The sequence below is a fragment of the Elephantulus edwardii genome, unplaced genomic scaffold (assembly GCF_000299155.1).
Source record: "Elephantulus edwardii isolate Elephantulus edwardi_28Jun2011 unplaced genomic scaffold, EleEdw1.0 scaffold00075, whole genome shotgun sequence".
Lineage (NCBI taxonomy): Eukaryota > Metazoa > Chordata > Mammalia > Macroscelidea > Macroscelididae > Elephantulus > Elephantulus edwardii.
The window spans coordinates 8,890,857-8,914,408 of NW_006399825.1; the positions used below are offsets into that span (position 1 = coordinate 8,890,857).

General features: G+C 35.9%; 1 protein-coding gene and 1 pseudogene across 1 annotated transcript in view; both read left to right on the forward strand.

Annotated features, from left to right (window-relative positions):
• NBEAL1 (neurobeachin-like 1) overlaps positions 1 to 23,552 on the forward strand; it is a 201,231-nt gene that overhangs the window by 158,916 nt on the left and 18,763 nt on the right. Inside the window, exons 41-45 of the mRNA XM_006889152.1 lie at positions 2,040 to 2,170; positions 4,984 to 5,093; positions 9,614 to 9,731; positions 14,337 to 14,434; positions 17,909 to 18,025. Coding sequence (XP_006889214.1) covers positions 2,040 to 2,170; positions 4,984 to 5,093; positions 9,614 to 9,731; positions 14,337 to 14,434; positions 17,909 to 18,025 — 574 coding nt within the window. The remainder of the gene's footprint in view (positions 1 to 2,039; positions 2,171 to 4,983; positions 5,094 to 9,613; positions 9,732 to 14,336; positions 14,435 to 17,908; positions 18,026 to 23,552) is intronic.
• Positions 6,629 to 6,930, forward strand: LOC102861462 (annotated as a pseudogene).

The following is a 23,552-nucleotide window of genomic DNA, read 5'->3' on the forward strand; positions in this document are numbered from 1 at the left end:
TGTCTTCCAATTCTTTTCGATACAGTGACTCAGTATATTCCTTCCATCTTCTTTTAATACTTCCGGGATCATTTAACATTCTGCCGAAATCATCCTTGATTATATCTACCATCAGCTGATGTGATTGAAATCACAGAAGCCATGGAAGCTTCATATATAAGTTATTAGATGGAGGGCTGGTGAAGGGGGGGTGGAAGTGGATGGATATCCTGTGGGATCATGAAGCAGGAAATAAGTGCGTAAAGGTGCATGTGAGAAAGGCAGGGACAACACTGACACTAAAGTTAACTCCGCAATAAGGGATATACCTTTAACTTGCTGGTCTGTCTAATACTTCTCTAAATCTGAACATTCACATTGAGACAGATGAGGAAGAAGGATTGGCCATCCACTTCTGAAATAGCAGGCCTCTGAAAACCCTATGTACAGAACTTTATTAGGGAAATAAAAAAGCTATTATTCAGGTTAGTAGCATAGTACAGTCACTCAAGACAGCTGCTGTCATGTGCCCACAGGAACGTCAGCCTTCAGCCTCAGGCCTTAGGCCAGTCCTGCCAGTTATGGCTCCCCCCCTCTTCCGCTCTCCAGTCCTCCACCTTACTTGGGCAAAGGCTTTTAACTTTGGTTCCCCATAGAGTAGCAGTCCTATGGTCACCTTTTGCCTTTGTCAAGCCTGTGGTTCTCTGCTGCTGGCTTCTATGGCTGCTGCTCCCATTATGCCCTGGTCTGGTTGGCACAAGAATCTCTGGGTCTGAAGGATGTGCTGCATTCTCTTGCTTCTTATTTGCTATTAGTGAACTTCTCAAGTTTTGCTGCTGGATCCTCGTAATTCAATCCAAGACTAGCCAATCCCCTTGTGGTAAGGCTAATACTCCTCCTGTTCACATATTCCTGCCCGTATACATGGTAAAGTCAGTCATTGGCTAAGGAGGTCATTTTGAACAATAAACCCTTAACACCAGAAGAATGATCAGCTGTGCTTTGATCTTCTGGTGGCTTTTCAGAGGCAGTAAATGACCCAGGAGGAGATTGCTGATCTTTCTCCCATGGAACAGCTGGTGGATTCTAACCATGAGATTTTGGGTTGGCAGCACAGCTCCTTACCGCTAAGCCAGCAGAGCTCCCTTTTTGTGATTAGAAAATCGGTAATAAAATTGCAACATGACCTCTTGAACTTTTTTCAGTAACCATACGCTCTAACTGGCTATGAAGAAACTTAAAAATTAACTAAAAGTAAAATGGTAGAATATTCATAAGATATACAAATCGAACTATTTTAAAACTTTCCTATTTCTCTTAAGTTTTCCTTGCTTACAGGCAAAAGAGTCTATAAAGATATTTGTGTATCACTGGAGAACATTATGCTAAGTGAACTAACTCAGTCTCATAAAGACAAATACTGTATAAGATCATTATTGTAGATCAAGTATGGGGATCCAAGGAGGGGAGAGGGTGACAGAGATGTGACCATGGGACGTGCTTAATCATAAAGTCGCAGAATTTGGTGGGTGGAGGGAGGGATGGGTAAAGGAAAGGGGGAAGATCTGGTGTGAAAAACAATGTATACAACTTTGTAAGTAAACCAGTATAAAATTCTTTAAAAAGATGTATATTTATCAAAGATTAAATTAGCAACATTTCTTTGCATATATTAATAATGTAATAGTTATATTTAAACTGTTTTTTAAATATTCCATTAACATTTGGTTACATGTAATAAATTTATTCAGTAAAAAACTAAGCTATTTAAAAATTTTTCTTAGATTATACTTAATTCAGTTACTTGAATTATTTTACAGGATGATTTTGTTTTAAACTCTCTTAACTGATAAGTTACTGATAATAAAAATGAATATATTAATAATCAAAAAATACAAAAGATAGATTATCATAATAAAGAAAGTTGAGTTTTTAGACATTAGAGAATAAATATTAAAAGAAGCTTCATTCACTAGAATATCTGAAGTGCGTTTTGACACTCTGTTTGATGATTTTCTGTGAATTCAGCTGTCACTGTGTTTTCCATTCCTCACATGCAGGTTTGACTGTGCAGACCGGCAATTCCATTCCATCCCTGCTACTTGGCAGGCGCTCATGGACAATCCATATGATGTGAAAGAGCTTATTCCTGAATTCTTCTATTTTCCAGAGTTTTTGGAGAATCAAAATCGTAAGACATAGGGGATTAAAAATTAATAAATTCTAATGGAATAGTCGGAAAAACGTTTTTCAGGAAATTTTTTGTCATATTCTACAGATTATTTAAGATTTATTCAGTCTGTAGATCACTCAGTGACAGAACTAAACAAATACCAAGTACCAGTCTTAGCTTCTAAGGAAGTCTTAAAGGTCTTAAGATAAATGGGACAATTTGAATTTATTAACAAATTTATCAGAGTATAGTGTTTACTAATGATAGCTTTGGTCACCAGTTCAAATTGTCTCATTTTATCTTAGTGCCTTATTATTTCCTGAAGGACCTCTGGTGGCTTAGTGGTAAGGAGTTGCTCTACCAACCCAAAGCCAGGCAGTTCAAGTCCACCAGCTGCTCTGTTGATAAGCAGACTCCTGCTGTTATTTAGAGCCTCTGAAAACCTCCTGGAAGGTCAACTATGACTTGATTCCTACTTGACAGGATATAAGAACAAGTGTTTACTAAAGAAGTTAAGCTGACCTGTGCTCTTTCAGTAATATAACCCTTTAGATCAAAAATCTTGTAGTTAAAAACAAGATCTAAGACCTAAATATGGCCTACCATTAGCTTTTTGTTGTTTTGGGCTTTTGTTTATTTTTATGTTTTATTTTATTTTTGTTGTTGTTGAGAGTCTGCACAGCAAAACAAACACCAGTTCAACCCCTACTAAAATACAACGATTCAGTGACATTGATAACTTGTTTCATATTGTACCACTCTTTCTAAGTTGTTCTCCATTAACATAAACTCACTGCCTCCTCTGGTTGAAAAGGTAAATGGTGAATTACGTCTTAGGCTGTTTTTAAGAATTTATATGTGTGTGTGTGTACCATAGAGTCAGAACCGACCCATAGGTGACCCACCGGTGGATTTTCAGAGGTATTTTAATCACACAGGAGGAGATTGCCCATCCTTCTCCCACAGAGCGGCTGGTGGCCTTAAACTGCATGCCTTTGAGATTGCAGCTCAGTTTCTTGCCACTAGTCCACCAAAGCAATATGTATTACATACATACACATAAACACACACACGTACACAGACACATACACTTTATTTTATTGTGATTTTAATGAAAGTTTATAGAAAAGTTGGATTTTCGTTCATTCATTGTTACATATCATTGGTTTTTAGACATAAAATTTTATTGAAACACAGCTAGCCTACTCCTTTATTATGTGTGGCTGCTTTTTTAGTGTAACAACAGGTTTGCTTGCATAGTGATAGTAAAACATATCACCCACACAGTGGAAAACATTTATTCTGTGGCTTCGTATAGAAAAGTTTGTTGTCATCTGATTTAGATCTGTCAAAGGAGACCAAAAAAATAAAGACAGAGTATATGTTAATGCAATATTTGAAAGTTTACATTGTTTTTTCAAGTAAAGAACCAGAAATGAAATTTTTATTTTTTTTTCTATAATTATATTTTATTAATTTTCATAAACATTTAAATACTTTATTAAAGATATTTTTATTTTTAAGCACAGATGGTGAAAATAGATTAACACTGATGTTTTTTAAGGGAATGTCAAAGTGTGAAAAGGCTAAATCAACTTCTTTTTCCTCCCATAGCAGATTACTTTAAGTGCTGGACTCTATGTAGTTAGTAAAGTTGTGAGAGTCAGATGCATATCCAGGGCTTGGTGTCACTGTGCCAGTCTTACCTTTCAAGGGGCCGTTTACCTTCCAGTTTGGGGCAGAAAGTCTAAAAAAACAGCAGTCAGAACTGGTAACTTTAAAAAAGTCAGCTAAATTGATCCTAGACTCAGTTAATGAGACTAAGGGCTCCTAAAACAGAGTATGTACCTGAGTTAAGAGAGATGCTTATATGCTAAGATTAGATTTTGTTGCAGAACTTCACAATTTGTTAAAATATTGACCAGAGCCAGAGTATTTATTTAGCACTACTTTCTTAAAGCTTTCATTTCGAACTCTTATGTTTTTGAAACAAGTGGAATTCTTCATTGTTTCTTTACCAAGATTGATAAAATCTTTCTCATAACTTCCTCCTAGCTGTCCAGAAATGGGTAAGATAGACTAATAACTAGTCAAACATAGTGAACAAAAGTTTCCCTGATTTAGTAATCCTGGTTAATCCTTGCATTATATAGCTTTAAAAAGGACTTTGAACTTAATCTAAGCTCTGCCAGATAGGAAGGAATGGCTATTGAGTGGGTAACATAGTGATATATAAATATAGCCTTCTTCCACAAGGCGAATACAGCTTGCCCAAGGAATGATTCTAAAGTGTTACATAAAAATCTTTAAGGAACTTTATTTTTTAAGATCACCATTGGAGACTACAATTTCCACTGTGTATCCTTTGAGTACCAACACCCCATTTCTCCACTGTGTATATACACTACATTTTCTTTATACATTCATCTGCCGATACACAGTTAAGTTGATAGTTCACTTTCTTTTTAAGTTACTTATTTCTAATGTATGAGAAGCATTTATTGTTGTTCAAATTAACATGAGGATTATAGCTATCATTTCCCTATTTTTCCTAACAAAAATTTGTCATCTGATTTACCTTGCAAAAAATAAATATTGTTTCCATTTCATCTGCAGTTTTTTTTAAAAATCATTTGATGAAATGTATTCTGGTAGATATGAATGTTCTATTTAGGAAGTGAATTTAGATTTAAAAGAGACTCAGTTTTCACCTTTGACTCTTAACTAAAGAAAAATAAAAGCTTCTGTTTTCCTCTAGATTATACTCTAATTTCTATTTGTTTTATTTAAATTTGAAGTGCTTTTATACACTTATCTTTTATGTGTCTTAGAATTTAATTTGGGCTGTCTACAAGCTTCTAAAGAAGTAGTGAATGATGTCATTCTCCCCAAATGGGCTAAGTCAGCTGAAGATTTCATCCACAAACATAGGAGAGCTCTGGTAAGACGTTTGTCTTTAATTAATAGATAGATAGATGAAGATAAAGTGCTTTTAAAAACATAATTGTTCATTAATTCTAGATTACGTTGCAATCCATTTTATTCAGGCCTCTTTAAAAAAGGTGGTGAACTAATGTTTTGACCATAACAACTAAGACACAGTAAGTCACTCTATAGACTTGCACAACTCCAAGTTAGCCTATTCCATAATATATGTTTGCTGTATGTGAAAACTATTATAGTGAATAAACTGGTATAGGTTGATGTTTTTCAGTTCTCACATTTGATCAGATTAACAATCAAAAGCTTTTGCTTTCTCTGAAAGATTTTACTAAATTAAAAAGTCACCTTCTTTACCAATGCTACAGTAGTTGAGTAGCGTGATTTCAATTTTTTTTTCTTCCAATTTAAAATTTTGCTTACTACTTTAGCACTATTGGCCAATTGATATTTTCTTTGTAGAACTACTTTGTTGTTTGGTGTGTTTAATCTTGGTGTATTTGTATTTTTAGTATTAATATCTTCGATATTATTAATAGAATTCACCTGTCATCTGTTTATTACAAATATCTTTATCAGATCTTTGGTATATAATATTTTGTGGAGCTTTTTGAGGAAAGAAGGACATTTTTTTTTTGTTTGTTTTTTGGGTTTGGTTTTGTTTTTTTTTTTTAATTTTATTATTTTTCTGTGAGTGTACCGTCAAATCAGATCTGACTGGTACAGGAGGAGATTGTCCTTCCTTCCCCGGCAGAGCATCTGGTGGATTTGAACCATGCGCCTCTGGGATTGTAGTTGCAGCTCCTTGCCAATAGGCCACCAGAGCTCCCCTAGGACATTAATTTTAACATTGTTGGTATATCAATATTTTTGTGATGTGTTTGCTTTTTGACTCTTATTTAATAAACTTTTTTCTTTGTAATTAAAGTTAATATATGTTTACTACTTTAGCTTCTGAAAGTTTTATGTTGTGCATGTTTATTTTATTTCTTAATTCACTTATTGTTTTTGCATGTGATGTAAGATGGGGATCAGTTTTCACTTTTAAATGTGATTATTCAATTGTTTCAGCATCATTCATTGAATTACTTATTATATAACAATATTATTCTTATTGTATCTAAACTGATATATACACATAATCCTTTCCTTAGCTCTGGTGTTTGTTTGTTTGTTTGTTTGTTTGTTTTGTCATCATTTGTTTTGTGGTTTTTGTTTTTTTGTTGGTTTTTTTCAATCTTTAAATTATATAGACTGGTGAAAAAAAAAAGTCAACTTCTAAAAGCCACTTAAAAATTATTACTAGTGTAATATTCTATTTAAGAATGCACAAAGTTAGTTTATATTACTGTTAGTATCTTGCAGAAACTAAAATTAGGCAGGTACTTTGTAACACTCCTTATCATTAGTATGTAAATTGTTAAGTTTCTAAGATTAAATTATAAGCCTTATAAGAAAACTCAGAATTGAGAAAGCGGACATCTGGTGCTTGATTATTTAACTTGGAGTTGTGCAAGTCTATGGAGTGACTTCAAAATGGGTGAAGTTCATAAGGGCAAGAAAATTTTTGTGCCGAAGTGTGCCCAGTGTGAAACTGTGGATAAGGCGGCAAGCACAAGACTGGGCCGAACAGAAGACTGGTCAAGGCCCTGGATTCTCTTATACAGATACCAATAAGGACAAAGATGTCACCTGGGGCAAGGATACACTGATGGAGCATCTGGAGAAATACAGCCAAGAAATACATCCCTGGAACAAAAATGATCTTTACTGCCATTAAGAAGAAGACAGAAAGGGCAGAGTTGATAGTGTATTTTAAGAAAGCTACCAATGAGTAACATAGTTGGTCTCTGCTTTATTTATTATAAAATACAAATGTCCTGTGACTTTTTATTTTACATACTATCTTTAAATTGATCTCATACCAGAATTTAGATCATGAATGGCTGATAGAATATTTTTCTTAGACAGTCCTGCATTTGGTAAGATTGGCTTTGTTTAAATTATTACGGTCACACTTTTATAATTTTTATAGTAATTTAGCAGGTGTTGTTCACTGTTTTTCCTTTCCAAAGAGATGACTGGACACTAGGTTAGTTGGATTAGTCATACTCAGTTTTTAGCAGAGGTGGTGGATGTCACCTCACAATCTATAGGAGATAGTATTTATATTTAGATTCTATAACTGATTATATGAATCTTATTTAAATACTAAGATGTCTTTTCTGTCATATGGAACAGAACACAACTGCTTCAATTTCTATCAGCCTGTTTAAATGTAGAGGCTAGAGATAGAGTAGCAAAGACTTTATCTGCTCTTGACTATGATAATCGAATTCAAACTCCCTGTATCTAAAATTTGCCTTTTAAGCAACAAAAAAGCATTTCAGTGTGGTTTGTGTATGATATCAAATAAAGAATGTTTAAACACTTCTCACATGTAAAACAATAAAACTCAAAATTAGACTGTAATATTTGTAAGCAAGAGCCTGACGTATGAATTGGGAACTGGAAATTTTAAAACAATAAAGCAACTGTGAAAAATAACATAGCCAGCCAGGAGCTTTTCCTGTGCTTTGCGTCTACACTGTCTGTGAAATGAGGTAGGAGCTGGATTTTAGGAAGACAGAAAGGCCAGAAAAGAATGGAATTGATGCCTTTGAGTTATGGTTTTGATGGAAAGTATTAAATAGCCATGGACTTCCAAAAGAACAAGTAACTATATTTTGGAGAAAATACAACCAGGATTCTCCTTAGAGGCAAAGATGGTAAAATTTCATCTCACAGACTTGGTCATGCTGTCAGGAAGCACCAGTCCTTGGGAAACATAAAAGATCATTAACATTGGAAGGTCCTCAGTGAGATGCAGTGACAATAACTCTATATATAGGCTTGAACATGTCAGAGATTGTGAGGATGGCATAAAATAGGACAGAATTTCAATCTGCTATTCATAGAGCTATTATAAATTGTAGTCAATGACACCTAACAATAGTGCCTTCTTAAGTGATTACTGTTATTCTGTGTCATCAAGTTGGAACTGACTCATAGCTAACCTTCCAGCAAGTTTTCAATTGTAGTAAATGGCATAGGAAGAAATTGCCCTTCTTTCTCCCACAGAGTAAGTTAGTGGATTCGAACCATATGCTTTTGGTATGGCAGCACAGCACAGCTCCTTGCCACTAGACCACAAAATCTCTTAAAAATAATTGCCAATGGCAATATCACTATAAAGACATCAGTAATTCTTTTGTAATTTTTTTGGGGGGGTTTCCATTCATTCATTGTTGTACTTTTCTCCCCTCCCTACCCTCCTCCCTAGTACACTACTCTCTTGGAAAAGTAAAAGAAAAGCGCTTTCATTGTTTTACAAACCCTCCCCCAGGTCCACTCCACCATGTAGCCTTCGCTGTGGACTCCTGTCATGACAAAAATACCTAATCACATATCCCTTTTAAACAGTTTTCTCCCTCATCTGTTTCAGTGCAGTATACATTCTTTATCCCATCTTTCTCAGTCTCTCCCCAGCCCCGAGGTCAGTCCTGTTTTACAACAGTGGGACCATGCAGTATTTGTCCTTTTGTGACTGAGATACTTCACTCAGCATAATGTCCTCCACGGTCACCCATTTTGAATAATATTGCATTGAGTTCCTTGTTTTTCAAAGCAGCATAGTATTTCATTGTGTAAATAAACCACAACTTCCCTATCCATTCATTTGTTGATGGGCAGTTAGGTTGTTTCCAACTCCTTGGTATTGTGAACAAAGCCGCAGTAAACATGGGTGTGCATATATCTGCTTGGATGTCAGTTATGGTCACTTTGGGGTATATTCCCAGTAGTGGAATTGCTGGGTCAAATGGTATGTCTATTTGCAACTTTTTAAGAAAACACCATACCGCCTTCCACAGTGGTTGCACCATTTTACACTCCCACCAACAGTGAATAAGGGTTCCAGTTTCTCCACAACCTCGCCAGCATTTGTTGCTTGCTGTTCTGTTAAATTTTGCTATTCTGACTGGGGTCAGATGATAACTCGTAGTTGTTTTATCTTTTGTAATTTTTTAACAGTATTCTTGTATTTTTTTCACCCTTAAGTTAGCAAGTGTATATACTGTTGACACTGCCATCAAGGTGGCTCAGACTCCTAGTGACCCGTACATACAACAGAATGAAACTCTGCCCTATTCTATGCCACCTTCACAGTCTCTGCTGTGTTAAACTCGTTAGTTGTGTGCGGTTACCTTTCTTTTCTGTGGATTTCTGGTAACATGCCCAAATATATTAGCATATGTATTAAAATTAGTAAGTGTGGTATCTACGTTATAGTAGCTATGAATAGTTACTACAGGGACTAGTTAATGAGGTAATTGTTTAAAATTATTTTGAAAGAATTTTATTTCTAGTGAGTAAGCTTTATGTAGGTTAAATATTTAGTTTGTTCTTTTTAAAAGGTTCCTTATCCTGAATTTTAGTTGGAAGGTATCTCCATATAAATTATTTACCTTGTTCTTTTTCTAGGAATCTGAGTATGTTTCTGCTCATCTTCATGAATGGATAGATTTGATTTTTGGCTATAAACAGAGGGGACCAGCTGCAGTAGAGGCTCTCAACGTTTTCTATTACTGTAGTTATGAAGGTATATTTTTCTCTTGTGTTACGTTGATAGAAATTATAGTTGATATGTACTTACACATGATATTTTGGAATTGTTTTATATGGCAGAAAGTATATTGGAAAAATATTACTTTATTTTCCTGTTTGAAAATTAAAGCTGGTGATTTTTTCTCACCTGTTTTTTTTCTTTGTTATGTAGTTGAATTTGTATAAATAAATGTGATGATAGATGTGGCATATCATTAATTTTTTATTACCTCTGGCTATATATGTCCTATTGGGGGAGCCTACATTAAATATTTTCTTTAAATCAATTTAAACTAAACATCATATTGTTTTTAGATTTACATAGAAATTATCATAATCATTAAAAAAATGATGACATTGTTCTGATACTTAGGTCACAATGTTCAAGGATATAAAAATTCCTTCTCCCTCGCTCTTAGGTTGAGCCAGTAGTTCTAAAGAGTTATGTCAGTTTGAGCAGAGCCATTTAGTAAGTTAACAAGCAGGCTTTTATCATACCATTCTGGTAGTAGTTTTCATGCAGGTTACCACCAAGTTAATTTTGATTCACAGTGACCTGATGGATGTCAGACTAGACCTATATGTGATTCCCCGTGCCCCTTTTTTTGGAAGTGGATCAGCTGGCCTTTTTTCTGAGATGCCTCTGGGTGGACTGGAGTCCCTGACTTTTTGGTGAACAGCATGCTAACTATTGTCTAAAAAAAAGTTTCCCGATTCTGTGCCATTTCTGTGATCAGTTGAGGGTCAAACTATTTTGTCTATAGGGTTTTCATTGCCTAATTTTGAAATAGATCTCTAGGTCTTTCTTCCTCATCTTTCTTAATCTGCACATGCCCCAAACATGTTCAACATCATTACAACATGCAGTTCACCGCTGACAGATGGTAGTGGCTCCATAGGCCTTCTGCCTGAAAAAATTATAATTCTATTATTAAACCACTCAAACTCACTGCCATTGAAACTCACTGTTCATATTATTAGCACTGGTCATTTTTCATATATGGGCAGGAAGAGACGGCCCGACTTTCTCCAGCAGATGGTGGATTCAGACTGCCAGAGAATTGTAGCTTTTGGGTTTGCAACACAGTTTTGCTTGTAGTGTGCCACCAGTACTCCCAATAAACAGCTAATATGGTTCTGATAGTTTTTTGAGAGGAAGTAATGTGACTTTTTTTTTAGGAGTGGGGACTTTTCTTTTGGGAATGCATATGTTAGCCAGTTAATAATCGTGTGACAATTCATGTTAAGTATTGCTGAGAATACTCTGTTAAGTAGATTTTAGATAAGTAGGAACTTGTAATAGTATTTTTGTGTTGTTGTTGTTTTCACGTGATTATTGTCAAGGTATTTTAGCAACACAAACTAAACCTGTTGCCATGAGGTTGATTCCAACTCTGTTGCCTTTAGGTTGATTCCAGCTGACAGTAGTCCCATGAGACAATAGAATTGGTCTGTACTAAGTCTTTAGGAACATTAGAGCAGCTTGTGGTGTTTGGATCCCAAAGCTGCCCTTAATGCTAGAAATTATAATGCTGAGCATTAAGTAACTGCTGCTTTGGGGAAACAGAGACTATAGCTAAATGGCTCAGAAGAAACCAAAGAAGGCTTTCAGGAGCAAACTAAAGTGGTTTTGTTTGTCTTGGTTTGGTTTTGTTTGTCTTGGGCAGCTGCTTCTAACTCTCAGTTTAATTATGTGCATAGTGTCATCAACTTATTGGTCACTTTGTGTGAAAAGCACTTTTTATATTCCCTTCTTATAACCAAAAAATATTCCTGCCATTTTCAAACCTTTGATGACTTAGATAAAACTGCCTTTTATTGTATATTCTAAGAATGAAATAAATGTAGATTTTATATTTCATTGGGATGAATTCTTAGGTTGTTTCAGGGCAGTAAATCTTGACAATAATTGCTTCTATTACTTGTGCTTGTATTATCTTAGGTATATGTTACTTAATATACATTAGCTGGTGTAATCTTTAAATTAGAATGAAATTTACTATTATCATCTCACTTCTATAGATGAGAAAAATGAGTTCTTACCAAATTGCTACTTATTTGTAATCAAACACCTTGACAAGTGCTCACTTTGGCAGCATTAGTATGGCCACTGCACAAGAATGACATGCAGATACATGAAGCGTTCCATATTTCCCCCAAACGCCTTGACAACAGACAAACTTGGCATTTAAACTTGATCCTAATAAATAACCACCTTTCTGAGTTGTCGTCTTAGATACTCCTTTCTTTTCTATTTTCATTAAGTGTTATTTTCTCATGAAAGGAGGTTTGTACCTCTTTGAAAATTGTCATTTATACACATATGAAGGTTTATGAAGGTTTTATCCTGAAAGAAAAGCAACTGATTTAAACACATTGTTATGAACCATATTACTTTAATCAAATCCCATGACCTATCATGTTGGACATGACTGAATCATATACATTCCTTATGGTTCAGTTTCTCCACTATAGAGGTCTGTCCAGTTCTTAGAATTACATGTGTCTATGAATGTATTACCATTATGTTATTGTTGTTGTTAAGTGCTGTTGAGTCGCAGGCAACTCATTGTGACCCTATGAACGAAAGTCCTGGACACCTCCTGTATAAGTTTCGTCCTTTCTGCAGGTTCATAGGGTTTCCAGAGGCAAGCTATTGTGGAATTGGATGCCACTTCTGCTTCCAAGCTTGTTTTAATCAAAGAGCTTCACCAAACACTGTCCACCATGGCACCAGTCTCGTATTTGACTCATCTGTGTCAGTGTTCGGCTTCACAGCAACCACGAGTTACCTCTGTACAGCAAGTGGACATACCAGGGTTATACAACCTAGAGGAATGTTTCACCAAAAACAAAGGCAAGCCTGAGGGCTGGAGAGTAGAGTCAACCACCTTTGCAGTCCCAGTGTAGCCATCTAAATAATACAAGAAGTCCTCTTAAAGAGGTGAACTCAAAAGTTGACTGCAATTATGACAGAAAAGTCCAGAAAAAAGATATCATAAAAAATTATACCCGAAAAAGATATCATAAAAAATTGTTATACTACATGAACTTATAAAATCTTAACACAAATATTATCTTAAATAAACAGATTACATCCATGGCATAGTAATCCCCTTCCAAACTTTATGGTATGTATGAGTGGTTATCTAGACAACCTTAGTAACAACTATAACAGTATTTGGATTTCTTTCTGGCCTCAGGTAGTATTAATGTCAGCTTGTCCCTTAAATTCCTTCCAAATCATCTCATGACTTATTTCACTAAGGAAGTATGTGTCTGTGTAGTATTCCATTGTATTAATATACTATTGTTTTTTCTATCCATTTGTTTGTTCATGGGTGCTTGAGTTGCTTCCATCTCTTTGCTATTGTCAGTAATACATCAGTAAACATGGGTGTGCATCTAACTATTTGGATGACAGTTATGGTTTCTTTTGGCTATATTCCCAGTAGTAGTAACATTGCTGGGTCAAATGGTATTGCTATTTCCAACTTTTTGAGAAAGTACCAAACTGCTTTCCATGATGGTTGCACTGTTTTCACTCCCACCAGCAGTGAATAAAGGTTCCAGTCTTTCCACAGCCTGGCCAGCATTTATTGTTTGCTGCTCTGTTGAACTTTGCTGTTGTTACTGAGTGATATCGTTGTTTTTATTTGTATTTCTCTGATAGCCAGAGATTTTGAACATTTATTCATGTGTTTGCCACCCTTATTTCGTTTTTGTTCAAGTATCTATATCCTGTGGCCGTTTTGCTTTTGGGTTATTTACCTTTTTCTTGCTGAGGTACCGGGGTATTCTATAAATTAGATATGCATCTCTTATAAAATATGTCATTACCAAATATTTTTTTACCAGTCTATGGCTTTATTACCTCGTTGGAGAAGTTTTCATATGTGCATACAGATTTAATTCTTAGAAGGTCCCATTCATCTATTTTATTCTCCTGGTTGTAGATTGCATGTAGAATTTTCAAGGTTGTAAGAAAAGAGCCCTAAAGAAAAAAAAAGCCCTAATTGTGCAGTGGTTAAAGTATTTGACTGCTTATCAAAAGGTTATTGATTTGAACCCACCAGTTGCTCTTGAGGAGAAAAACTAAGGCAGCTTACTTGTGTAAGCTTAGAAATTTGATAGAGCAGTTCTTCCCTACACTGTGGGGTTGCTGTGATTTGGAATCATTTCAATGGCAGATTATTTGGATTCTAAGTGTAATTTTTCCCCCAGTGTTTAAAGAAGCAGACTGCCATTGTGTCTTTAACAAGTGGAGAAGCTCATGGGGTTGAACAACAAATTTTTTGGTTAGCTGTCAAACATTCCAACATCTATAAGAGATTATTTTCTGCCTAATTATGTTTGACTAGACAGATGATAATGGTTATGGTTGTTATTAAAACATTTTAATTATAAATAATGGGTAAAATTTCTTTTATACCCATATAAATTTGAAGCTTTATATTTTTATTAAATAATTCTTGACAGTTTTTAAAATTGAAAAAATGGAATAATACTTGTTGGAAATGTATTGATCAGTTTCTTACATTGTATGGCTTGCTAATTTGTTTTCACTCTATGGTGAGATGACTACTTCTCTTGATTTTAGGAGCTGTGGATCTAGATGCCTTAACAGATGAGAAAGAAAGAAAAGCCTTAGAAGGGATGATTAATAATTTTGGGCAGACACCTTGTCAACTGTTAAAGGTAAAGCATATAAATTATTCATAAAATTAAAATTTTACAATTAAAATCAAGTTATGTTTCTAGTATTTTTTAAAGATAATGATTTTAAAACATTATTTCAAACTTATCTAGAAATTGAGAAAATTTATACCATCATTTAAAAGTACATTTAAGTGATTGTCTCTGTTTTGAAGTAAAAACATCCACATATACAGCCAGTTACTCTCTCACAAGAGGATTTGTCATTTTTTAGAAAGCCAGTGACAATATTTCACCATTTCTGAAAAAGGGAAAAAATTAGATTATTTCCAAAATTAAAGGTTCAGCCTCATTTTTAATTTGGAACACTCTTTGGAGTTTTACTAAGCATTTACCATGTCTAAGACAAGTATTCCACAGATAGAAACAATCATGGAGGATTGACAGGTAGGTGAGGAGGGAAAGAGAAACAGAAAGTGGATGGATGGGTAGGATGAAAGGAAAGGCAAGGGTGCAGAGAAGATGATGACATGTTGTGATTTAATGGCATTTATCATTGTAATTACTGTTATAAAAATGTACATGAAGCAAAGAACATTAAACAAAGGAAGAAAGGTTACTGATTCTATATATAGTCAGTTGTTTTGTGTTTTTTTTAAAGTAATTCAACTTGTGGAAGGGCCAGTTCTCTTGCACCATGTAAGACGGCTCTGGCCTCTTGATCGGTGGTGAGAGTGGACTGGGAACCTCTCGTTGGAGCCAATGAGAATATAGTGTTATTTTATTTTGGAGGAATATTCTTCCAAGTCCTCTCAATTTGCTGCACTGAAGTAATCTGGATTTGCTGTGACACTGAACCATTTGCCATTGGTTCCCAAATGCCATAATGGAACAACTGTGCCATAGATGTGCCAAACACCATAATGGCTGCCAATCATGGGACGTGTTTGGTGGCACTCCCATACTGATTAAGGTTTGGAAGCTGGAGTGGCATTCACTTTCTAAACCACATGCCTGTGGAAGCATTATGAACCTGGAGAAACAGCAATAGTTATAGAAAGATGTCTCATATGTTGTTGTTGTTATGTGCCATCGAGCCACTTGCAACTCATATCAACCCTATGTACAACAGCCCTGAACCCTGTTCTGTCTCATGCCAACCTCATATGTGTGTCTGTGGAGGTGGGTGTTGGGCCCATGTATTTAAATATCAGTTAGACCTGAGAGTCTAGTGTTATTTTTGGAGGAATATTCATCAAAATTTTGCAGCACTCCTCTCTCAATTTGCTGCACTGAGGTAATCTGGGTTTGCTGTGATGCTGAACTTTGTGCCATTGGGGGACAGTTGCCATAATGTCTACCCGAGGTGGACAGTATTTGATGGAGCTCCCAGTTTAAGACAGGTTTGGAAGCAGGAGTGGCCCCACTTTCTAAACCACATGCCTCTGGAAACTCTTTGAACTTGGAGAAACGATGATAGGTATAGAAAGGCTTCATGCCTTTTGTTCATAGGGTCGCCATGAGCTGTGCTTGACTCAATGACATTGAACATCAACATCTAAAAAAGCATTTAGTCACCAGTATGGGGCTGGAATCCAGATTGGGAAGTTATCTGGAGTAGCCTGATTCTATAGAGGTTTGTTTTCTAGTTCTGGTAAGGATTGGGGTGGAATGATTACTCGCCATTGAGTGTGAATTGATGTTATTAGGCCACCAATTGGAAAAAAAATTTGGTCAAGCATTCCTCTTAAGTGGTATAGCACTGATCTGCCCATTTGCTCTACAGAGGTAACTTGTGGTGGCTGTGATGCTAAACACTGTGACACTAATTTGTCAGATGTGATAATGGTTATCCATGGTGGACAGTGTTTGGTGGAGCTCCCCAATTAAAACAAGCTTGGTATCTCTATTTGCAACTTTTTGAGAAAGCACCATACTGCCTTCCACAGTGGTTGCACCATTTTACACTTCCACCCATACACCCCAGCAATTCCACTACTAGGAACATACCCCAAAGAGACCGTGAGTGCCACCCAAGCAGATATGCACACCCATGTTTATCGTGGCTTTATTCACAATAGGAAAGAGTTGGAAACAACCTAAGTGCCCATCAACAAACGAATGGATAGAGAAGCTGTGGTATATTCACACAATGGAATACTATGCTGCATTGAAAAACAAGAAACTCATGCAATATTATTCAAAATGGGTAACCCTGGAGGACATTATGCTGAGTGAAGTATCTCAGACACAAAAGGACAAATACTGCATGGTGCCACTGTTGTAAAGCAGGACTGACCTCGGGGTTGGGAGGAGACTGAGAAGGATGGATTCAATAATGTATACTGCATTGAAACAGATGAGGGAGAAAACTGTGTAAGAGGGAAAATTATTAGGTATTTTTGTCATGACAGGAGTCTAGAGCGAAGGCTGTATAGTGGAGTGGACCTGGGTGGAGGGATTGTAAAACAATGAAAGAATTTTTCTTTTACTTTTCCAAGAGGTTAGTATACTAGGGGGGAGGGGAGAAAAGTACAACAATGAATTAATGTAAATCCAAAGTCTCTAAATTTTCATTGAAATTAATAATAAATTTTTTAAAAAAAACAAGTTTGGAAGCAGAAGTGGCATCCTCTTCCAAAACAGCTTGCCTACATAAACCCTATGAACTTGGAGAAATGCTGAAAGTTCAGGTCTTTCATTCATAGGGTCACTATGAGTCATTTATGACTCAATGGCAGTTAACAACAACAGTATATAGTCAAAGTGAACATGTTTGTGGACAAAATTATTTTTATGGGAGATTGGCTAGTTTAGTTTCAGCCTGCAAGGAATAAGTTCCAGAATCTGTGACTCAAAGAGGTAAACAGAAGAAAACATTTGTTCTTAATGCCAAAGGGGGAAAAAATGTACATGAGTGTTTGAATGAAAATCATTCTTTAAAACTGTTACTTGTCGGGGTGGAGGTGGGTGGGTGCGGGGGGATTGCGTACCAATGAAGGAGTTTTTCTTTTGCTTTTTCAAGGAGAAGAGCGAACTGGAGGTGGGGGTGGGGTGGGCAAGGAGAAAAGTGCAACCATGAATGAATGGAAGTCCAAAATCTCTGGAGATGTTCATTGAAATTAATTTTAAAAAAATGTTATTTGTGCTTTAAAATCCAGTAATTAGTAGGATTTGCTCTCTTAAAATACCTGTTATGTTATTGAGAACATCGGATGACAAACAAGGGTTTGTAATCCAGTGGGAATAAGAATTAAATAAAATACTAAATAAAACAGTATACTGAGAACGAAAATAAAAGGAAAAATTAATTCTGACTTAGAAATTCAGAGCATTATCAATGGGAAAAACATTAAAGCATAAGTAGAGATTTTCTGAATCTGTAGAGGAACTCTGCTGAGGTCCACGTCTGTTTGAAACCATCAGCAGTGGATGTGTTTCTTGTAACTAGAAGCAAGTGCTAATGAAGGGATAAAATTAGAGATGTTTTAATATAACTGTGGGATTATTTTGAAGGAACCACACCCTCCGAGGTTATCGGCAGAGGAGGCAGTGCAGAAGCAGACCCGAACAGACACTTCAACCTTAAACCTGTTTCAGCACCTCCCTGAACTAAAGTCATTTTTCATAGAGGTAATATTCTCTTTAAAAAGATTTTTCATAACCTTAAAGAGTTTTCTCTGTAAATTCTGTTTGTAACATTTCATTGTAGAACAGTTGACAAGGGTTATATACTAATCCAAAACTGTAGATAATGATGAATTCTTTTTGGGGGGAGGGTGGAAGGGGGGGGTGGGCAAGGAGAAGGGTGCAACAATGAATGAATGGAATTCCAAAATCTCTGTAGATGTTCATTGAAATGAAAAAGAAATAATTTAATTTAAAAAAAATCTCAATAAAAGAAAAGATGTGGATGACAGATCCTAAAAAACAACCAAGTTATATAAAGACTTCTTTAATTTTTTATTTTGATGTTGTTGAATTAGTAATACTTTTCATATTAGATAAAGTACAGTTTGATTAAAAGTATGACTGATCTTAATGGTGAAAACCAAGGTGAAGTAGTAAGCAATTTATTGTCAATAAAACACTCAATTTTAAAAAGATATTTGAAAAAAAAATTCTTAGCTCCTAGAAAGTCGTGCACATCTTCTACTTAAATATTAGTTTTCCAGTTATTGAGGATTTTAAAAAATACGGTTATTATGGCTAATTCTGGAAGTTACAACAATATGATACATTAAATTTAAGTGTCATATACTTGTATTTTTAATATTCAGATGTTTATTTTGTGAAATATATTTGACATATGCTGCAATTTTATAGAATATAATATCAATTTCTTAAAGAAAAATAATGAATTATTTATAATTATATTTATATGTGTAATTAATATACATAATAATGTACTTGGATATTCACAACAATTTTATTAAAACTTTTTTGTTTGTTTCTGAGTGGTGTTCTCTTTTACCTAATTTTCATTTTTCTGACAAGAAGGAAATAATTTGTTGAAAATACATTTTATGCTATTTGATAATACGTAGTTGATGTTTTGTGCTATTAAATCAGCACTAACCCGTTGCAAAACCCCCACCTACCCCAAGTAGGTTTGCAGAAGCAGCAGTCGCAGGGGAGGAAATTACTCATCCTTCTTCCACAGAGCAGCTGATGGATTCTAACCTTGTGTCTTTAGGATTGCGGTGCATAAAAATCGTCTTTATAATGTCTAGTCATTTCTAAAATATGGCCCAATAAGTCAGCTTCTTAATTAATATCAAGAGGAATGTTCACAGACTTAGAAATTTATTTATTGAGTTACTTTGACTAGTTCAGGATGTTATGTTAAACCCTTTTATACCTATACACTTACCTATGTCTTTGGTGGTAGTGGTGGTTGTGTTGTATGTGCCATTGAGTCAAGTCCAACTCATAGGGATCCTGTGAACAGTGGGTCTGAACCTTGTCTTATCCTGTGTCATCCTCACTATCTTTGATATACTTGAACCCATTATTACAGTCACTGTATCAAACCATCTTGTTGAAGGTTTTCCTCTCTTAATGCTGATCCTCTGCCATTTCCAAGCATGATTTGTTTTTGCAGGGACTGACTACTCTTAACAGTATGCCCAAGTGTGTGAAAAGCAGTCTTATCATCCTTGCCTCTAAAGAGTAACCTGATTGTACTCTCTCCAAGACATTCTGTTTGTTCTTTTGGTATTCTGTGGCATATTGAATACTCTTCTCCTACACTGCCAGTCAAAGGTATAAGCTCTTCTGTCATCCTTATGTACTGTCCCAACTTTAAAATGCATAGGAAGTCATTGAAAAGACTAGCTTTAAAGTTTTTCATCAGGTATATCTTGGATCAGATATCTGGTTAGAATGGATAATACTAACTCTTTGGTCAGAAGGGGAAAAGTTACTGCAGAAGGTTTGGGGACCTGTACTGAGCAAACAGTATCTGTTATGCAGTAGAGCTGGGGCCAGTAAGTAGAGTCAAGTCAATAGAGTAAATGTTTAGGCTTTTTAGATCAAGAGGCATAGTCACAGATACTATGTAGACATATGTAAAGCACTTAGAACATAGTTTTTAAAAACTAAAAATTAAGTATAGACCATATGTAGCAAACAGGAGGCTGCATTTGTTCCAAAGACCCTTTTTTTTTTTTTTTTTCAAAGACCCTTAATTTTGAATAGGCTGTAGTGAGAGAGAAAGTTTTACTAGGCCTAATGATGTAGACACCTACAATTTAGATTATGCTGAAATTTCCAACTCTCATATTAAAAGTTGGTGATGAATATGAACCATAAAGTTCGCAAACCATAAACAATCTGAGGACTTACCGTTACACTTAGAGAACATTCTTTTCATTGTAGGTAATTGTTTACCAGTAAGGTTTTTCTGGAACCCAGTAAGGACCAACATTGCAAGTAGGCTTTTCTAAGGATATTAGCCCTAGACCTTCTGTATTAACTTTCATACAAAGCAGCCCACAACTAGTTAACCTGTACTCTTAGGAACTTTTAATGCTGTATTTACTATGTAAGACTTACAGACCGTATCTTAATCAGTTTGACATTGTTTTTTGTAATCGTAAAGGGAGTTGTGACAATGTGGAAGGCCGAGTTGAACCACAGATAACTCTACAAAGGGAACAGTTCCTGTCAACATCCATAATACCAAAATAATAGAGAGCAGGCATAGCCTTCCACACTCTTGCACCTACATCTAATTACTTGGTTGGTCATTATTGGTTTGTTTGTTTGTTTGTTTAAATAAAATTTTTATTTTATACTGGTTTACTTACAAAGTTCATATACATTGTTTTTCACATCATATCTTTCCCATTTCTTTTACCCACCCCTCCCTCCACCTATCAAATTGTGGAACCCTATGATTTCCCCCCACCCATCCTCACCCCTCTGCTCCCATCCTCTCCATCTGGGGTCATCATACACGTTTTACTAATTATCTTTCTGTTTCTACAGTACTGGTCTTATACAATATGGTCTTATATGGGACTGAGTTAGTTCACTTAGCATAATGCTCTCAAGTCCCTCCCAAGCTAGGTAGTGATTTTCAAAATCATTGCTTCTGCATGCTACGTAATACTCCATCATGTGAATTTACCATAATTTCTCAGTATATTCAGTTTTGTTCCTCACTTCTCTTTTTCTTGGGGTATATGCCAAGCATTGACATAGATGGACCATATAGAATTTCTATACTCATCTTTTCAAGGAAATGCCAAACTGCCTTCCAGATTAGTGGTATCATTTTACAATCCCACCAACAGTGCAGAAGAGTTCTCCTGTCTTGACACATCCTCTCCAACATGTATTACTTGCTATCCTGTTAAACTTTGCCACTGCTACTGGAGTGAGATGGTATCTCATTGTGGTTTTGATTTGCATCTCTCTTATTGGCAGTGATTTTGAGCATTTCTTCATGTGTCTGTTGGCCATCCAAATATTTTCCTCTGTGAAAAGTCTTTCCCATGTCTATGTCTTTTGCCCATTTTATAATTGTGTTATCAGTCTTTTTCTTGTGGAGGCCCTTTAGGGTTCTGTAAATTGTTGATATGAGATCCTTGTCTGAAATGGTATTGCCAGATGTTTTTTCCCAGTTAGTAGGTTTTCTTTTCATTCTATTAGAAAATGTTTTTGATGGACACAGGGATTTAATCTTTAGAAGATACCATTTATCAATTTTATCCTCTCCAGATTGTGTCTTTCTGGCTGTTTTTAGCAGTCTCTTTATACCATAGACTAGGGCTGTCTAAGCTTGATTCCAGTTTGTCTCTTTGAACTTTATGGTTTGGGCCTTTACTCCTAAGCCTCTGGTCCACCTTGAGTTGATTTTTTAGTTGGTACTTTTTTGTAGCAAATTTATTCTCAGAATTTACTCACAGTTGTGGGGTTTAGTAGGGAAACAAGTTTGGGACTGGAGAAGGCAAAGGATATCCCAGAGTAAAAGTCCATGTTTTGTCTAGTAGCCCTAAAACAGATTAAGAACAGGACAAAATTCCTCAGTTATTTGATACAGCTTCTCAATCCACAAGCAAAAGTCCAGGTTAAGTCCATGAACAGAAATGCATGAAGCCTCTGATTTTCTCAATTATCCTACAAGTTTGCTCTCATAGCAATCACAAGTCAGCTTTTTCCTCATTTGTCAAGCATCCAGAACCTTTCATTCTGTCTCCATCTCCAGGGCTTCTCAGGCTTGGCTTTGCCACCGTCTCTCTACAATCTGGCCAGCTCTCTTATGTTGGCCTCATCTGTTGATTATGTAGAAAACTTAGATCAGCATTAAAATATGAATCTGCAGTTGAGGCAGCTGTAGGCCATTACCCCAGAGGGAGCCTAAGAAAATGATGAGAAATGCCATTTTTAAAAATCCCAACACCACAATAATATATTGAGTTTCACTTACAAGTGCTCTGATGCCTTTGTTCCTTTTTCTCCCCAAAAAAGAATTATGGTGGGTTAGTGGTAAGGAATGGTGCTGCCAGTCCAAAAAAGGTGCAAGATGACATTGTCCCCTCATATGATTTACAGTCTCTAAAAACCACTGGAAGGTCATCTTTGAGTCACTTCCAGTTTGCCAGTACACAGCAGCAGCATTTCCCACCATATCACAGGATTGTAAGACTATTATCTGGTACAGGCTAAAGAACATGATAGCTGTTGCTAGTTATTAATAACTTACTATCCCTTTTTATTATCATGAGTAGAGATCTTTCTCTACACAGCCGTATTAAAAGAATTCTTTGCAGGTCATCTCTTCCTAGGTGTTAAAATTGTGACAAAAATAGAGGTAAGAGTGAAAGAAAGGCTTTAATAAATGTATTCAGATACTTCCGTTTATGCTTTGCTTTAAATGCAAGCCATTCTTGATAAATTTGTAGTTGTTGTGGTTCTTGTTATTATTTGCCATCTAGTCACCTGTGACTCATAGCAACCCTATGTGCAACAGCCCTAAACCCTGTTCTATCCTGTGCCAATCTTATTATCTCTGATACAACTACCCCCATAACCCCAGTAATTGAATCAGTCCCTCTCCAGGGACGGATCTTGCCTTGCAACATGACCACAATATGTTAGACGAAGTTTCAGAAACCTTACCTCCAAGAATCAGCCTGGCTTCACCTTCTCCAGGACAAACTTGTTTGTTCTCTTAGCAGTTCATGATATATTCAATATTTTCGTTTCCAGCACCAAGCTCAAAGGCATCACTTCTCCTTCTATTACCCCTAGTCATTGTCCAGCTTTCCAAAGCATAGTAATTAATTTCAAAGACCATGGCCTGTATCAGGCGTACTTTAGTCTGCTGACTGACATCGTTGCTCTTCAGTACTTGGGAGAGGGCTCTGACAGGAGACTTTTCCAATGCAATACATCTTTTAATTTCCTGGCTGCTGGTACCAAGAGTGTTATTGGAAGAGCCAAGCAAACTAAACCTGTTAACAATCTCAATCTCTTCACCAGCATGATACTGCCAAGTGTCCAAGTGGTGAAAATCTTTATTTTCTTGATGCTGAGCTTTAATCCATATTGAAGGCTACTGTAGTCCTTGACCTGCTACAGCATCACTTTGGGTCCTCCTTAGTTTCAGCAAGCAGGGTTGTGTCATCTGCATAATGCAGGTTGTTGATGA